This window comes from Oncorhynchus gorbuscha, linkage group LG15 (assembly GCF_021184085.1).
Source record: "Oncorhynchus gorbuscha isolate QuinsamMale2020 ecotype Even-year linkage group LG15, OgorEven_v1.0, whole genome shotgun sequence".
NCBI lineage: Eukaryota > Metazoa > Chordata > Actinopteri > Salmoniformes > Salmonidae > Oncorhynchus > Oncorhynchus gorbuscha.
In genome coordinates, this window is record NC_060187.1 from 15,981,996 (window position 1) to 16,000,109 (window position 18,114).

Genomic DNA, 18,114 nt, shown 5'->3' on the forward strand with positions numbered 1-18,114 from the left:
GCAGCTGGGAGAAGGTGCTCTTGTTCTCCATGGACTTTACAGTGTCCCAAAACCTTTTGGAGTTAGAGCTTCAGGATGCAAATTTCTGTTTGAAAACGCTAGCCTTTGCTTTCCCGACTGACTGTGTATATTGGTTCCTGACTTCCCTGAAAGAGTTGCATATCACAGGGACTGTTTGATGCTATTGCAGTCTGCCACAGGATGTTTTTGTGCTGGTCAAGGGCAGTCAGGTCTGGAGTGACCCATCTGTTCTTAGTTAATTCTTTTGAAAGGGGCATGCTTATATAAGATGGTGAGAAAATTACTTTTAAAGAACGACCAGGCATCCTCTACTGACGGGATGAGTTCAATATCCTTCCAGGATACCCGGGCCAGGTCAATTAGAAAGGCCTGCTCGCAGAAGTGTTTTAGGGAGCATTTGACAGTGATGAAGGGTGGTCGTTTGACCGTGGACCCATAGTGGATGCAGGCAATGAGGCAGTGATCGCTGAGATCCTGATTGAAAACAACAGAGGTGTATTTGGAGGGCAAGTTGGTCAGGATAATATCTATGAGAGTGCCCATGCTATCAAAACTGGTCGTCTAATGCGTTGGGGACATAGGAGAGGAGCAGATTTCTAGCCGTGGTAGAATAGATTCAGGGCATAATGTGCAGACAGGGGTAGTGAATGGGGAAATGGCGCTCTTTGTGGTCAATATTCGGATATATGGATATAAAAAGAAAATTAGAACACAATCATGTAACAAATCATTTGTTGTATTTCACCAGATGTATGTCTTTGAACCGATTACTTTGAAATCCCACACAGACGAAGTTATAAGGATCATTTAGTTGTTAATGGCAGCCTGCAGTACCCTGGTTGGCCTACAACTTGAGATATTCCATGAGAGGTGGCAGTACTGAGCTAGCCTGCAACCTCACTTCCTAAAGTTGTACAAACTGCGCATGCAATGTTTCCAAAAACTCCTCCATGTAGAAAGATGGCGACACACTGAAATGACACTTCCTGATCATCAAATGCGCCACTTAGCATTCTCATAGGAAACAATGGGGGGTGTCATCTATGGATTCATCCATATTTTTTTGTCTGTTAAAGTCATTGTAATTACATGACTCATCATGGTAACTTGTGATTTGTGCACCTGTTGCTTTCACTGCAAGGACGTTATTTATAATCGTTCTCCTGTCTGTCTGTCTGTCTGTCTGTCTGTCTGTCTGTCTGTCTGTCTGTCTGTCTGTCTGTCTGTCTGTCTGTCTGTCTGTCTGTCTGTCTGTCTGTCTGTCTGTCTGTCTGTCTGTCTGTCTGTCTGTCTGTCTCTCTCTCTCTCTCTCTCTCTCTCTCTCTCTCTCTCTCTCTCTCTCCTCTTCTCCCACCACCCTCTTACTCCCACCACCCTCTTACTCCCCCCACTCTCTTACTCCCCCACTCTCTTTCCCACTCCCTCATCCCCCTCCCTCATCCCCCTCCCTCCCCCCCCCTCTCTCTCTCTTCACCCCTCTTCTCTCTCCCCTCCGCATCTCTCTTACCCCCCTCCCATTTCCAGGTCTCAGAGTGTAACTGGCCATCCCGCCAGGCTCCCAGCCTGCACAACCTATTTGCGGTGTGTAAGAACATGCACAACTGGCTCAAACAGAACCCCAAGAATGTGTGTGTCATCACCTGCTCGGTAAGATGAGACCCACAGGAGTGTTCATTCACATTCACATTCTTCACTCTGTCCTGTTTCCTCTGTTCCTCCTCTCATGTTTACACACCATTCCTTTATCTTCTCCTTTCTCCCTCCATCTCCTACCTCCTCTTTCCCCCCTCTTATTGTTGCCTCGGTCCTGAGAACCATCATTCACACTCATCCTCACTTCTTTCTTGTTTACACAACATTCCTCTCACTCCATCTCCTCCTCCTCCTCCTCCCCCTCTCATTGTTGCCTCTCTACCATCCTGGGTTGTCCTGGTTTTGTTCTGGGTTTGTGGGACGGCCTGGGGTCCAAGTGAATCACAGCTTGGAATACTGCTCCAATTGTTTCTGTTTCAGCTTTAGTTTCCACTGAGCTCTTTCACTGGCATTGCAGACCTTAAGCAAAGACAGATGTTCTCTGTATTCAAGAGGGAAGTATAGACTACAGTAGAATAGTATATAATAAAAGTCCTGGTCCTGTCCATTTGCTGTAGCAAAATAATTATGGGTAGGGAAAAGTATACTGTACATATTTCAAAGTATACTGTACATGTTTCAAAGTATACTGTACACGCTTTAAAGTATACTGTACATGTTTTTAGTTATGTACTACAGTACACTATGACTGGAATGTAATGCTTTCCATCTTTCTGTATGTGATTTCATTGTGGTTGGCAAGTTCATCTGTGTTGAGCAATTACTTTTAGTTTATATGAGAGTTCCTCAAATGTCTTCCTCAACGTTTTGTGCTGAAGGAAGAATGTTGCTTTCTTAGAAATACTTGGCCCAGTTTTATGATCTTAACTTTACCTCAATCAGATGTATTTATAACTGTATAACTTTCTTAAGCAAAAGAGAAGTTGTATTTAGATACTGTGGCAGCAGTTAGTGACAGACAACTCTGTGTGAAGAGTCCCTGTTTAGTGATATTGGAGCGACGTGGGATTGAAACCAAAAATATTGGCCATGCACAGAGAACATGGAAGGGCCCTAGCTTCTAAGAATCATAAAGACTATCCTAGCTTCTAAGAATCATAAAGACTATCTTAGCTTCTAAGAATCATAAAGACTATCCTAGCTTATAGGAATCATAAAGACTATCCTCGCTTATAGGAATCATAAAGACTATCCTAGTGAATAGGAATCATAAAGACTATCCTAGTTTATAGGAATCATAAAGACTATCCTAGCTCATAGGAATCATAAAGACTATCCTAGCTTCTGAGGATCATAAAGACTATCCTAGCTTATAGGAATCATAAAGATGAACATAGTTTATATAAATCATAAAGACTATCCTAGCTTCTAAGGATCTTAAAGACTATCTATCCTAGCTTATAGGAATAATAAACACTATCTTAGCTTCTAGGAATCATAAAGACTAACCTAGCTTCTAAGAATCATAAAGACTATCCTTGCTTATAAGAATCATAAAGAATATACTAGCTCATAGGAATCATAAACACTATCCTAGCTTATAGGAATCATAAACACTATCTTAGCTTCTGTGGATCATGAAGACTATCCGAGCTTATAGGAATCATAAAGACTAACCTAGTTTATAAAAATCATAAAGACTATCCTAGCTTATAGGAATCATAAAGAATCCTAGATAAAATGATAAAGACTATCCTAGCTTATAGGAATCATAAACACTATCCTAGTTTATAGGAATCATAAAGACTATCCTAGCTTATAGGAATCATAAAGACTATCCTTGCTTATAGGAATGATAAACACTATCCTAGCTTATAGGAATGATAAAGACTATCCTAGCTTATAGGAATCATAAAGACTATCCTAGCTTATAGGAATCATAAAGACTATCCTAGCTTATAGGAATCATAAAGACTATCCTAGCTTATAGGAATCATAAAGACTATCCTAGCTTATAGGAATCATAAACACTATCCTAGCTTATAGGAATCATAAACACTATCCTAGCTTATAGGAATCATAAACACTATCCTAGCTTATAGGAATCATAAAGACTATCCTAGCTTATAGGAATCATAAACACTATCCTAGCTTATAGGAATCATAAAGACTATCCTAGCTTATAGGAATCATAAAGACTATCCTAGCTTATAGGAATCATAAAGACTATCCTAGCTTATAGGAATCATAGACTATCCTAGCTTATAGGAATCATAAAGACTATCCTAGCTTATAGGAATCATAAAGACTATACTGCCTTTTTTTGCAATGCATTGAGTTGTGTAAATTGAAGTACTGTAAGCTTGCTGCAGCTTCCTTCTCTTCTGTTAGTTATCCCACATAACGGTTTATGTTGGCATGTTGCTGTTCGCTTGCTAGTTTTGTCTATGTGTATCTACTATCTACTGACTGTCTGTGCCCTCCTTAAGGACGGCCGTGCTCCGTCGGGTGTGCTGGTCTGTGCCATGTTCTGCTTCTGCCACCTCTTCTCCAACCCAGTGCCCGCCATGCAGCTGCTCAGCGCCAAGAGACCCGGCTCTGGCCTCTGGCCCTCGCACCGGAGGTAGGACAACACAGGGGGCGTGTTTGTGGGGTCTCTGTGTGTGTGTTTATATTGATTGCTGTTCATTGCAGTGGAAAACAGGAGAAAAAGATTAAACACATAAACAGTCTTCACCTCCATGACTTTGACTTTGTTATTTTTAGATGATGGATGAACTTAAAAACCTAGCTCCCTCCTCCTTCCTTCTCCCCCTGCATTACTCTCCTAAATCCTTTATCAACCTATTTATTTTCCGATGGCTGAGTTGCGGTACATGGCGCATTAGCCACGATGCTAACGAGGTGCCAGAAATATACAGCAGCCAATTAATCAACATGCAAGCACGCACACACACACACACACACACACACACACACACACACACACACACACACACACACACACACACACACACACACACACACACACACACACACACACACACACACACACACACACACACACACACACACACACATACACACACACTAACACAGCCAACCGCTTGGCCACACAGCTGTTTCTCATAATAACAAAGACTGCTTCATCCTTCAGCCCAGACAGAGACGCTGATGGATGAAGACAGTGGCAATCAAGCCTCATCTTGGTTTTTGTTCTGTTGTGTTTCTCTAAACTGAAAAATCAAACGATTTTCTGCAAGAATCTGTAGACATAGGAAATATGATTTCAAGTATATACTGTAACTTTGAGATGGATAGTTTTGTGATATTTTCTAGCACAAAAAACATCCCCTCCTGTATTCATGTACAAAGGCAATGTGTGTTTATTTTTTAGATAGTACTCAGTGCTTATGGTAGTTTAGTGTCTGTAACCTTACATTCTCTGCCTCTCTTCTCCAGGTACATAGGCTATGTGTGCAGTATGGTATCAGAGAAGCCCTCCCTGCCACACTCCAAGCCCCTGGTGGTCAAGGCAGTCACCATGAGTCCAGTACCTTGCTTCAACAAACAACGCATCGGCTGCAGACCCTTCTCTGAGATCCTCATAGGGGAGACCAAGATCTTCTCTACTGCACAGGACTATGAGAGGATGAGGTACAGTAGGTGCAGACACACACACACAGACACACACACACACACACTAGCAGCTGTTTGTTCACACGCACCCACCCGCAGTTGCTAAATGTGATAAAGTGAACATCTGAGGCCTGCAACCGACCCTAACCTTCTATTATAGAAAATGCGCTGTAGGCTACAGCTAGACAACAGATTATTTTTGACAGGCCGTGCAGAATTGTTTTTGCCTTATTTAGATATGTTTCTGTTTATAACTTCCAACATATCAACTGGTCTATAATTAGATGCATGCAGCTTCTCTTCTGTCATTATATGTTGCCCTAGAAGACTAAATAAACCCCTGCTCACCAGAATGTCATAAATCGACTGAATGAATGCTTCAAATTGCATCGGTAAAGTTTTCTCTGTCATCTCTGCTTCTTTCATGGAGCAAGGACGTTTAGGGACTGGGGAGAAAATGCTCCAGTTGGACCAGTTGTAAGGAAATAGAAAGCTGTGAAAACAACCCATCATGTTTCTGATAAGATGTCAGTTCGGCTTGGATGCATATTTTATGTGTTTGAAATTCTATCGACTTTTATGGTCCTTCTGTAGCTCAGTTGGTAGAGCATGGCGCTTGTAACGCCAGGGTAGTGGGTTCGATCCCCGGGACCACCCATACGTAGGATGTATGCACACATGACTGTAAGTCGCTTTGGATAAAAGAGTCTGCTAAATGGCATATATTATTATTATTATATTATGATACTAATAAAGATAGCACGTCTACAGACTGCACACTCACATTCTCTCAAGATGTTAAAAGAAAGAAATCATCAGAGCCTATTTCTCCACTCCTGTTCCTGTGAAGACGTAATAGTGAAGACATCAAAACTGTGAAATAACACATATGTAACCATGTAGTAACCAAAAAAGTGTTATTCAAATCAAAATATATTTTATATTTGAGATTCTTCAAAGTAGCCACTCTTTGCTTTGATGACAAATTTGCATACTTGGCATTCTCTCAACCAGCTTCACGAGGTAGTCACCTGGAATGCATTTCAATTAACAGGTGTGCCTTGTTAAAAGTTAATTTGTGGAATTTCTTTCCTTCTTAATGCGTTTGAGTCAATCAGTTGTGTTGTGACAAGGTAGGGGTGGTATACAGAAGATATACAGCCCTATTTGGTAAAAGACCAAGTCCATATTATGAAAAGAACAGCTAAAATAAGCAAAGAGAAACGACAGTGCATTATTACTTTAAGACATGAAAGTCAGTAAATCCGGGAAAATGTAAAGAACTTTGAAAGTTTCTTCAAGTGCAGTCGCAAAAACCATCAAGCGTGATGATGAAACTGGCACTCATGAGGACCGCCACAGGAAAGGAAGACCCAGAGTTACCTCTGCTGCATTAGAGTTACCAGCCTCAGAAATTGCAGCCCAAATAAATGCTTCACAGAGTTATACTTCGGGAAGTATTCAGACCCCTTGAATTTTTTCCAGATTTTGTTACATTACAGCCTTATTGGACATGATTTGGAGGCCACTGAATATCTCGTACAATGCTGTGTACTACTCCCTTCACAGAACAGCACAGACTGGCTCTAACCAGAGTAGAAAGAGGAGTGGGAGGCCCCGGTGCACAACTGAGAAACAGACGCCTCACAAGTCCTCAACTGGCAGCTTCATTAAATAGTACCCGCAAAACACCAGTCTCAACGTCAACAGTGAAGAGGCGACTCCAGGATGCTGGCCTTCTATTTACTATTTAATGAAGCTGCCAGTTGAGGACTTGTGAGGCGTCTGTTTCTCAAGCTAGATACTCTAATGGTATTGTCCTCTTGCTCAGTTGTGCACCGAGGCCTCCCACTCCTCTTTATATTCTGGTTAGAGACAGTTTGTGCTGTTCTGTCAAGGGAGTAGTACACAGTGTTGTACGAGATATTCAGTTTCTTGGCAATTTCTCGCATGGAATAGCCTTCATTTCTCAGAACAAGAATAGCCTGACAAGTTTCAGAAGAAAGGTCTTTGTTTCTGGCCATTTTGAGCCTGTAATCAAACCCACAAATGCTGATGCTCCAGATACTCAACTAGTCTAAAGAATGCCAGTTGTATTGCTTCTTTAATCAGAACAAAAGTTTTCAGCTGTGCTAACATAATTGCAAAAGGATTTTCTAATGATCAATTAGCCTTTTAAAATAATAAACTTGGATGAGCTAACACAAAGTGCCATTGGAACACAGGAGTGATGGTTGCTAATGATGGGCCTCTGTATGTAGATATTCCATAAATAATCTGCCATTTCCATTAACCTTTATTTAACTAGGCAAGTCAGTTAAGAACAAATTTGTATTTTCAATGACGGACTAGGAACGGTGGGTTAACTGCCTGTTCAGGGGCAGAACAACAGAATGTCAGCTCAGGGGTTCGAACGTGCAACCTTCTGGTTATTAGTCCAACGCTCTAACCACTAGGCTACCCTGCCACCCCATTAACAATGTCTGCACTGTATTTCTGATCAATTTGATGTTATTTTCATGGATAAAAAATGTGCTTTTCTTTCAAAAACAAGGACATTTCTAAGTGACCCCAAATTTTTGAACAGTAGTCTATATACAGTTGAAGTCAGAAGTTTACATACACTTAGGTTGTAGTCATTACAACTTGTTTTTCAACCACTCCTCAAATTTATTGTTAACAAACTATAGTTTTGGCAAGTCGGTTAGGACATCTACTTTGTGCATGACACAAGTAATTTTTCCAACAATTGTTTACAGACAGATTATTTAACTCATAATTCACCGTATCACAATTTCAGCGGGTCAGAAGTTTACATACACTAAGTTGACTGTGCCTTTAAACAGCTTGGAAAATTCCAGAAAATTATGTAATGGCTTTAGAAGCTTCTGATAGGCTAATTAACATCATTTCAATCAATTGGAGGTATACCTGTGGATGTATTTTAAGGCCAACCTTCAAACTCAGTGCCTCTTTGCTTGAAATCATGGGAAAATCCAAAGAAATCAGCCATTCTTGGGAGCAATTTCCAAATGCCTGAAGGTACCACATTCATCTGTACAAACAGTAGTACGCAAGTATAAACACCATGGCTGTCATACCGCTCAGGAAGGAGACGAGTTCTGTCTCCTAGAGATGAACATACTTTGATGCGAATAGGGCAAATCAATTCCAGAACAACAGCAAAGGACCTTGTGAAGATGTTGGAGGAAACAGGTACAAAAGTAACCTGAAAGGCCGCTCTGCAGGGAAGAAGCCACTACTCCAATACTGCCATAAAAAAGCCAGACCGCGGTTTGCAACTGCACACGGGGACAAAGATCGTACTGATGAAACAAAAATAGAATTGTTTGGCCATAATGACCATCGTTATGTTTGGAGGAAAAAGGGGGAGGCTTGCAAGCCGAAGAACACCATCCCAAAAGTGAAGCACGGGGGTGGCAGCATCATGTCGTGGGGGTGTTTTGCTGCAGGAGGGACTGGTGCACTTCACAAAATAGATGGCATCATGAGAAAGTAAAATTATGTGGATATTTTGACGTAACATCTCAAGACATAAGTTAAAACTTGGTCGCAAATGGGTCTTCCAAATGGACAATGACCCCAAGCATACTTCCAAAGTTGTGGTAAAATGGCTTAAGGAGAACAAAGTCAAGGTATTGGAGTGGCCATCACAAAGCCCTGACATCAATCCTATAGAAAATGTGTGGGCAGAACTGAAAAAGCGTGTGCAAGCAAGGAGGCCTACAAACCTGACTCTGTTACACCAGCTCTGTCAACGAGGAATGGACAAAATTCACACAACTTATTGTGGGAAGCTTGTGGAAGGCTACCCGAAACGTTTGACCCATGTTAAACAATTTAAAGGCAATGTTACCAAATACTAATTGAGTGCATGTAAACTTCTGACCCTCTGGGAATGTGATGAAAGAATAAAGCTGAAATAAATAATTCTCTCTACTATTATTCTGACATTTCAGAATAACTATTATTCTGACATTTCAGAATAAAACAGGGAATTTGTACTGTGATTAAATGTCAGGAATTGTGAAAAACTGAGTTTAAATGTATTTGGTTAAGGTGTATGTAAACTCCCGACTTCAACTGTATACAGTGGGGAGAACAAGTTTTTGATTCACTGCCGATTTTGCAGGTTTTCCTACTTACAAAGCATGTAGAGGTCTGACATTTTTATCATAGGTACACTTCAACTGTGAGAGACGGAATCTAAAACATAAATCCAGAAAATCACATTGTATGATTTGCATTTTATTACATGACATAAGTATTTGATCACCTACCAACCAGTAAGAATTCCATCTCTCACAGACCTGTTAGTTTTTCTTTAAGAAGCCCTCTTGTTCTCCACTCATTACCTGTATAAAAGACACCTGTCCACACACTCAATCAAACAGACTCCAACCTCTCCACAATGGCCAAGACCAGAGAGCTGTGTAAGGACATCAGGGATAAAATTGTAGACCTGCACAAGACTGGGAGGGGCTACAGGACAATAGGCAAGCAGCTTGGTGAGAAGGCAACAACTGCTGGTGCAATTATTTTAAAATGGAAGAAGTTCAAGTTGACGGTCAATCACCCTCGGTCTGGGGCTCCATGCAAGATCTCACCTCGTGGGGCATCAATGATCATGAGGAAGGTGAGGGATCAGCCCAGAACTACACGGCAGGACCTGGTCAATGACCTGAAGAGAGCTGGGACCACAGTCTCAAAGAAAACCATTAGTAACACACTTCGCCATCATGAATTAAAATCCTGCAGCGCACGCAAGGTCCCCATGCTCAAGCCAGCGCATATCCAGGCCCATCTGAAGTTTGCCAATGACCATCTGGATGATCCAGAGGAGGAATGGGAGAAGGTCATGTGGTCTGATGAGGCAAAAATAGAGCTTTTTGGTCTAAACTCCACTCGCCGTGTTTGGAGAAAGAAGAAGGATGAGTACAACCCCAAGAACACCATCCCAACCGTGAAGCATGAAGGGGGAAACATTATTCTTTGGGGATGCTTTTCTGCAAAGGGGACAGGACGACTGCACCATATTGAGGGGAGGATGGATGGGGCCATGTATCACGGGATCTTGGCCAACAACCTCCTTCCCTCAGTAAGAGCATTGAAGATGGGTCGTGGCTGGGTCTTCCAGCATGATAACGACCCGAAATCCACAGCCAGGGCAACGAAGGAGTGGCTCCGTAAGAAGCATCTCAAGGTCCTGGAGTGGCCTAGCCAGTCTGAACCCAAAAGAACATCTTTGGAGGGAGTCCGTATTGCCCAGTGACAGCCCCGAAACCTGAAGGATCTGGAGAAAGTCTATATGGAGGAGTGGGCCAAAATCCCTGCTGCAGTGTGTACAAACCTGGTCAAGAACTACAGGAAACGTACGATCTCTATAATTGCAAACAAAGGTTTCTGTACCAAATGTTAAGTTCTGCTTTCCTGATGTATCAAATACTTATGTCATGCAATAAAATGCAAATTAATTACTTAAAAATCATAAATGTGTTTTTCTGGATTCTTTTTTTAGATTCCGTCTCTCACAGTTTAATTGTACCTATGATAAAAAGTACCTACCTCTACATGCTTTGTAAGTAGGAAATCCTGCAAAATTGGCAGTGTATCAAATACTTGTTCTCCCCACTGTACATATATATATTTTCCTTATTTACCACTAACCCTACCACCCCTCCACTAATTGGAGTAAACGAATGAACAACAAAAGGGGTCTGAATACTTTCCGAGTGCACTGTATGACACCATCTCTGAATACCTTTCTCCTTTTCTCCTTCTCCTCCTTTCTGCATGTCTGTCTCTCTCACCCTCCCCCCTCTCAGAGAGCACAGGGTCCAGGAGGGGAAGGTTGTCTTCCCTCTAGGTGTGAATGTCCAGGGTGATGTGGTCATTTCTGTCTATCATATGAGGAACACCATCGGAGGACGACTGCAGGCCAAGGTACAGCAGGGGGATAGCCTAACATGCTAAGACGCCACTGACACACGCAGGCCAAAGTACAGCATGGGGCTAGCCTAACATGCTAAGACGCCACTGACACACGCAGGCCAAAGTACAGCATGGGGCTAGCCTAACATGCTAAGACGCCACTGACACACGCAGGCCAAAGTACAGCATGGGGCTAGCCTAACATGCTAAGACGACACTGACACACGCAGGCCAAAGTACAGCATGGGGCTAGCCTAACATGCTAAGATGCTAAGACACTAAGACACACTGACACACGCAGGCCAAAGTACAGCATGGGGACGCCACTGACACACGCAGGCCAAAGTACAGCATAGCCTAACATGCTAAGACGACACTGACACACGCAGGCCAAGGGGCAGTAACTATGGATGCTAGCTCAGCATGGGGCTAGCCTAACATGCTAAGACGACACTGACACACGCAGGCCAAAGTACAGCATGGGGCTAGCCTAACATGCTAAGACGACACTGACACACGCAGGCCAAAGTACAGCATGGGGCTAGCCTAACATGCTAAGACGCCACTGACACACGCAGGCCAAAGTACAGCATATGGCTTGTCTAGCATGCTAAGACGCCACTGACACACGCAGGCCAAAGTACAGCATATGGCTTGTCTAGCATGCTAACATAACATGGCGCACACACAGATTATGATATGTTATGCTATGAGAGATTCTGTTAGCTCTGATTGTATGGGACCATGTTCTGATACCTTGTTATTTACAGACAGATCACTCTCAAAGAGATACTGTCACACTAACACATTGATGTACATTGTGTGCCCTGAATGAACATAAACACAGCACAGACTAAATTAAAATCTAGATGGAATCTAGACAGAATCTCCTTCCCTTACGATCATACATTTCCACAGTGTAATTGTTTGAATCTATCTATGTGCTTCCTGAATCTATGTGATTCCTGAATCTATGTGATTCCTGAATCTTTCTATGTGCTTCCTGAATCTATGTGATTCCTGAATCTATGTGATTCCTGAATCTATCTATGTGCTTCCTGAATCTGTGCTTCCTGAATCTATCTATGTGATTCCTGAATCTATGTGATTCCTGAATCTATGTGATTCCTGAATCTATGTGATTCCTGAATCTATGTATTTGCTTCCTGAATCTATCTATGTGATTCCTGAATCTATCTATGTGATTCCTGAATCTATGTGATTCCTGAATCTATGTGATTCCTGAATCTATGTGATTCCTGAATCTATCTATGTGATTCCTGAATCTATGTGCTTCCTGAATCTATCTATGTGCTTCCTGAATCTATCTATGTGCTTCCTGAATCTATCTATGTGATTCCTGAATCTATCTATGTGATTCCTGAATCTATGTGATTCCTGAATCTATGTGATTCCTGAATCTATGTGATTCCTGAATCTATGTGATTCCTGAATCTATGTGATTCCTGAATCTATCTATGTGATTCCTGAATCTATGTGATTCCTGAATCTATCTATGTGATTCCTGAATCTATCTATGTGATTCCTGAATCTATGTGATTCCTGAATCTATCTATGTGATTCCTGAATCTATCTATGTGATTCCTGAATCTATCTATGTGATTGCTTGTTGGTGTTTGCAGGTGTCCAAACACCCAGATATTCCAGATCCAGTTCCACACAGGCTTCATTGCTCCAGGGACCACTGTGTTAAAGTTTACGAAGTGAGTCCCTCTCTCATACAATATCTGTACAGTACATATGTGAAGTATTACCACATGAATGTGAACTACTATATCATGTTTACATGTTGGTGTACGTCATGATATGGAATATGGCTCTTTTTTGAAATAGTGATTGGAGAACCAGCTAACTATTTGTCTGACACACACACACACACACACACACACACACACACACACACACACACACACACACACACACACACACACACACACACACACACACACACACACACACACACACACACACACACACACACACACACACACACACACACACACACACACACACACACACACCTGTCTAGGCCGGAGCTGGATGCGTGTGACTCTCCAGAGAAGTACCCTCAGTTGTTCCATGTGTTGGTGGACATCGAGGTGGAGAGCACTGACAAGCAGAAGGACCTGACCCCTCCCTGGGAACAGTTCCCTAATAAAGACCTCATCCCCAACGTACTGTTCTCCTGTCACCAGGAACACCAGGACGCACTGGCCATAGCAGGTAGGGCAGAGGGGAGGTCAACATACAAGCACACATACAGAGGCATACAGGACAGGTGGACACACACACAAACACACACAGACACACACAGGCAAATTTGTACACACAGATGCACACACTCATACACACATGCACGCATACGCATACAAACGGACACAGATGGGCACGCACATGTTGGTACACAGGCACAGATACATGCACTGACACAGAGGTCCACACACTCCAATGCCCAGATGGACCAAGGCACACACACATACACTATGCACACAGACAGCTAAACACACACAGATGCTGATATGGTCACCACTAATGAGAGCTGCTGTTGAACAGTCTTTCTTACTCTAACGTTGGTCTCATTCTCTCCTCCCAAGATGAGATGGAGGGACTGGACTTGGAGGGTAGGTCTAGAGTAGAGGAGACCACAGACCAGTAAAGATACTAGCTGCTGTAGTTAGAGGAAGTCAGCACATTGTTCCAGGCAGTTTCCCCTGGGTGATGTACAGCACGTATGTGTTAGTTTAGCTTTGTCACGCTGCTGTGGTGGCTAGCAATACTGATACCTATAACTTAGCAAAATATCTCCTGTTCTCCTGTTGAATATTTTGTTGGAAGCAAACCTATTTACTAAATCAAGACCAAGTTTTCCTTATGTGACCTACCCCCTCCCATGTAGAGCCAAGCCGGTCCCAAGGCGGTCTGGACGGTCGTCCTCACGGGGAGGACAGCGAGCCGTCTGATGACGAGATGCTGTCCCTTTCCAGCCAGCAAAGCCATGCTAGCGAAGAGAGACCTGGAGGGGCTCAGACGGGTACCAGGGGCCCCAAGAGACCCGAGCAGCCCCACGCCCCCCCCGCTGCTCCTCCTCCTCCCCCAGAAGAGGTGGACCTCCTGGGCCTGGATGGGGTGGCAGTGAACACCCCATGCCCCTCGCCCCAGCCCCCGACCACCAACACCACCACGGACCTCCTGGGGGACCTGTTTGGGGCATCCCCCCAGACAGGGAGTGGGCCCACTTCGGCCCAGTCCACCCCACAGAAAATAGCCCCTGCCTCCACCCTCCCCTGCCCCTATCCAGGTATGTAGTCAATTATTACTATAACACCATATAGCCATAGTTACCGATCAACTCAATTCAGGTTCATTTGTCTGTTTTTTTACAAAGTCATTTTAATACAGATGTGTACATAGTATGTTAATCTATGCGTATCCTATGACTGCCAGAATTAATTGCCTGTCGGAGATTCATAAAATGTATTGAATTGAATAGTAAAGTAACGGTTTATGCTTTTCTCTCTGTCCACCCAGCGTTGGACCCGTTTGGGGCGGGTCCGATGCCCAAGCCCCAGGAGCTGATGGGGTCCTTCCTGGGTCCAGCAGGTAATCTTGGTAACCTGGGGCAGCCTGGCCCCCTCCTGCATGCAGCTCCTTCTGTAGCTCAGTTGGTAGAGCATGGCGCTTGTATCCCCCACCATGCAGAACACTGACTGTAAGTCATGTCTGCTAAATGGCATATATTATTATTATTATTATTATTATCCCCCACCATGCAGAACACTGGCATGTGTAAGGCATGACCAGACTGCATCTGTAGAGACACTGTCTACCAATTAACGTTTCACTCTTTCCACTATCCACTATGTGACTGCTGTCTTTACACTGATACAGTTGAAGTCGGAAGTTTACATACACCTTAGCCAAATACATTTAAACTCAGTTTCTCAATTCCTGATATTTAATCCTTGTAAAAATTTGCTGGTTTAGCTAGTATTATCAATGTATTTTAAGAATGTGAAATGTCAGAATGATAGTAGAGAGAATGATTTATTTCAGCTTTAATTCTTTCATCACATTCCCAGTGGGTTAGAAGTTTACAAACACTGAATTAGTATTTGGTAGCATTGCCTTTAAATTGTTTGACTTGGGTCAAATGTTTTGGGTAGCCTTCCACAAGCTTCCCACTATAGGTTGGGGGAATTTTGGCCCATTCCTCCTAATAGAGCTGGTGTATCTGAGTCAGGTTTGTAGGCCTCCTTGCTCGCACACGCTTTTTCAGTTCTGTCCACACATTTTCTATAGGATTGAGGTCAGGGCTTTGTGATGGCAACTCCAATAACTTGACTTTGTTGTCCTTAAGACATTTCCCACAACTTTGGAAGTATGCTTGGGGTCATTGTCCATTTGAAAGACCCATTTGACTGATGTCTTGAGATGTTGTTTCAATATATCCACACAATTTTACTTTCTCATGATGCCATCTATTTTGTGAAGTGCACCAGTCCCTCCTGCAGCAAAGCACCTCCACAACATGATGCTGCCACCCCTGTGCTTCACAGTTGGGATGGTGTTCTTTTGCTGCAAGCCTCCCCCTTTTTCCTCCAAACATAACGATGGTCATTATGGCTAAACAGTTCTATTTTTGTTTTATCAGACCAGAGGACATTTCTCCAAAAAGTACAATATTTGTCCCCATGTGCAGTTGCAAACCGTAGTCTGGCTTTTTTTATGGCAGTTTTGGAGCAGTGGATTCTTCCCTGCTGAGTTGATATAGGACTCGTTTTACTGTGGATATAGATACATTTGTACCTGTTTCCTCCAGCATCTTCACAAGGTTCTTTGCTTTTGGTCTGGGATTGATTTGCACTTTTCGCATCAATTTACGTTCATCTTTAGGAGACAGAACGCATCTCCTTCCTGAGCGGTATGACGGCTATGTGGTCCCATGGTGTTTATACTTGCGTACTATTGTTTGTACAGATGAACGTGGTACCTTCAGGCATTTGGAAATTGCTCCCAAGGATGAACCAGACTTGTGGAGGTCTACAATTTCTTTTCTGAGGTCATGGCTGATTTCTTTTGATTTTCCCATGATGTCAATCAAAGAGGCACTGAGTTTGAAGGTAGGCCTTGAAATAATTCCACAGGTACACCTCCAATTGACTCAAATGAGGTGTTATAGTGGCCCAGCCTGAGTCTGGTACCTTCGTGGTCCTCCGTTCCTTTCACAGGACTTCTTATCAGTCAGGTGTTATAGTGGCCCAGCCTGAGTCTGGAACCTTCGGTGTTATAGGTGTTATAGTGGCCCAGCCTGAGTCTGGAACCTTCGTGCTCCTCCGTTCCTTTCACGGGACTTCTTATCAGTCAGGAGAGGCCTTGAGTTCTTGGGAGTACACATTCCTACAGTCCATTGCAGTCCACTAAATACTGTAATTACACTTCTCATACACAAAGAGCGTAAACCTAACATTACTTTCAATCTCTCAGAATACATCAAAACTGTATATAAGAGTATATAACTATATAAAACAGTAAATATATTAGACAGCGTTATAGAACAGTAATTATGATCTGTCAGCTCTAACCCCAGACACATGGCTCCTATTCAACCCTTATAGAATCCTTCTTATACTCAGAGACATGCTCCCTTTGTACTTTCACTCTGCCTGAATACAATGCACATAGACCAATGATAATGACTACTGCTATGCTAATTATACAATTACAAACAGAGGGGCTCAATTCAGTAGCTCAAAGGGAATTCAAGTCAGATAGTATCCAACACTATGGTCATTGGTGATAATGTGGTCATAATTTGCATGATTTCATATCTCCTTCCTCCCATTGTTTGTGAGGTCTGTCACTGATGTTTCTGTGTTCTGATAGGTCACAGCTCCCCAGTACCACCCACCACCCCTGTTGTCACCATTCAGCAGCCTCCCAACGCCATGGGAGGATGGGACTGGAACAAACCTGCAGCTCCAGGTAAGTTCTACTCCTGTGTAACATTCATGGACAACATCTGCAGAGACAGGGGTCTGAGAACAGAGGAACAACCAGCTGCCAGGAGCAACAGAGAGCTATGGCATGCCATCATCTAGCATACTGTGCTGCCAGGAGCAACAGAGAGCTATGGCATGCCATCATCCAGCATACTGTGCTGCCAGGAGCAACAGAGAGCTATGGCATGCCATCATCCAGCATACTGTGCTGCCAGGAGCAACAGAGAGCTATGGCATGCCATCATCCAGCATACTGTGCTGCCAAGAGAAACAGAGAGCTATGGCATGCCATCATCCAGCATACTGTGCTGCCAGGAGCAACAGAGAGCTATGGCATGCCATCATCCAGCATACTGTGCTGCCATGAGCAACAGAGAGCTATGGCATGCCATCATCCAGCATACTGTGCTGCCAGGAGCAACAGAGAGCTATGGCATGCCATCATCCAGCATACTGTGCTGCCAGGAGCAACAGAGAGCTATGGCATGCCATCATCCAGCATACTGTGCTGCCAGGAGCAACAGAGAGCTATGGCATGCCATCATCCAGCATACTGTGCTGCCAGGAGCAACAGAGAGCTATGGCATGCCATCATCCAGCATACTGTGCTGCCAAGAGCAACAGAGAGCTATGGCATGCCATCATCCAGCATACTGTGCTGCCAGGAGCAACAGAGAGCTATGGCATGCCATCATCCAGCATACTGTGCTGCCAGGAGCAACAGAGAGCTATGGCATGCCATCATCCAGCATACTGTGCTGCCAGGAGCAACAGAGAGCTATGGCATGCCATCATCCAGCATACTGTGCTGCCAGGAGCAACAGAGAGCTATGGCATGCCATCATCCAGCATACTGTGCTGCCAGGAGCAACAGAGAGCTATGGCATGCCATCATCCAGCATACTGTGCTGCCAGGAGCAACAGAGAGCTATGGCATGCCATCATCCAG

The 18,114-nt window shown here is 43.5% G+C and overlaps 1 protein-coding gene across 1 annotated transcript in view; it reads left to right on the forward strand.

Annotated features, from left to right (window-relative positions):
* Nucleotides 1-18,114, forward strand: part of dnajc6 (DnaJ (Hsp40) homolog, subfamily C, member 6) — a 60,792-nt gene that overhangs the window by 36,063 nt on the left and 6,615 nt on the right. Inside the window, exons 5-14 of the mRNA XM_046300222.1 lie at nucleotides 1,546-1,668; nucleotides 4,044-4,177; nucleotides 5,017-5,211; nucleotides 11,040-11,162; nucleotides 12,789-12,869; nucleotides 13,196-13,389; nucleotides 13,761-13,787; nucleotides 14,063-14,464; nucleotides 14,695-14,766; nucleotides 17,050-17,148. Of these exons, the coding sequence (XP_046156178.1) occupies nucleotides 1,546-1,668; nucleotides 4,044-4,177; nucleotides 5,017-5,211; nucleotides 11,040-11,162; nucleotides 12,789-12,869; nucleotides 13,196-13,389; nucleotides 13,761-13,787; nucleotides 14,063-14,464; nucleotides 14,695-14,766; nucleotides 17,050-17,148 (1,450 nt within the window). The remainder of the gene's footprint in view (nucleotides 1-1,545; nucleotides 1,669-4,043; nucleotides 4,178-5,016; nucleotides 5,212-11,039; nucleotides 11,163-12,788; nucleotides 12,870-13,195; nucleotides 13,390-13,760; nucleotides 13,788-14,062; nucleotides 14,465-14,694; nucleotides 14,767-17,049; nucleotides 17,149-18,114) is intronic.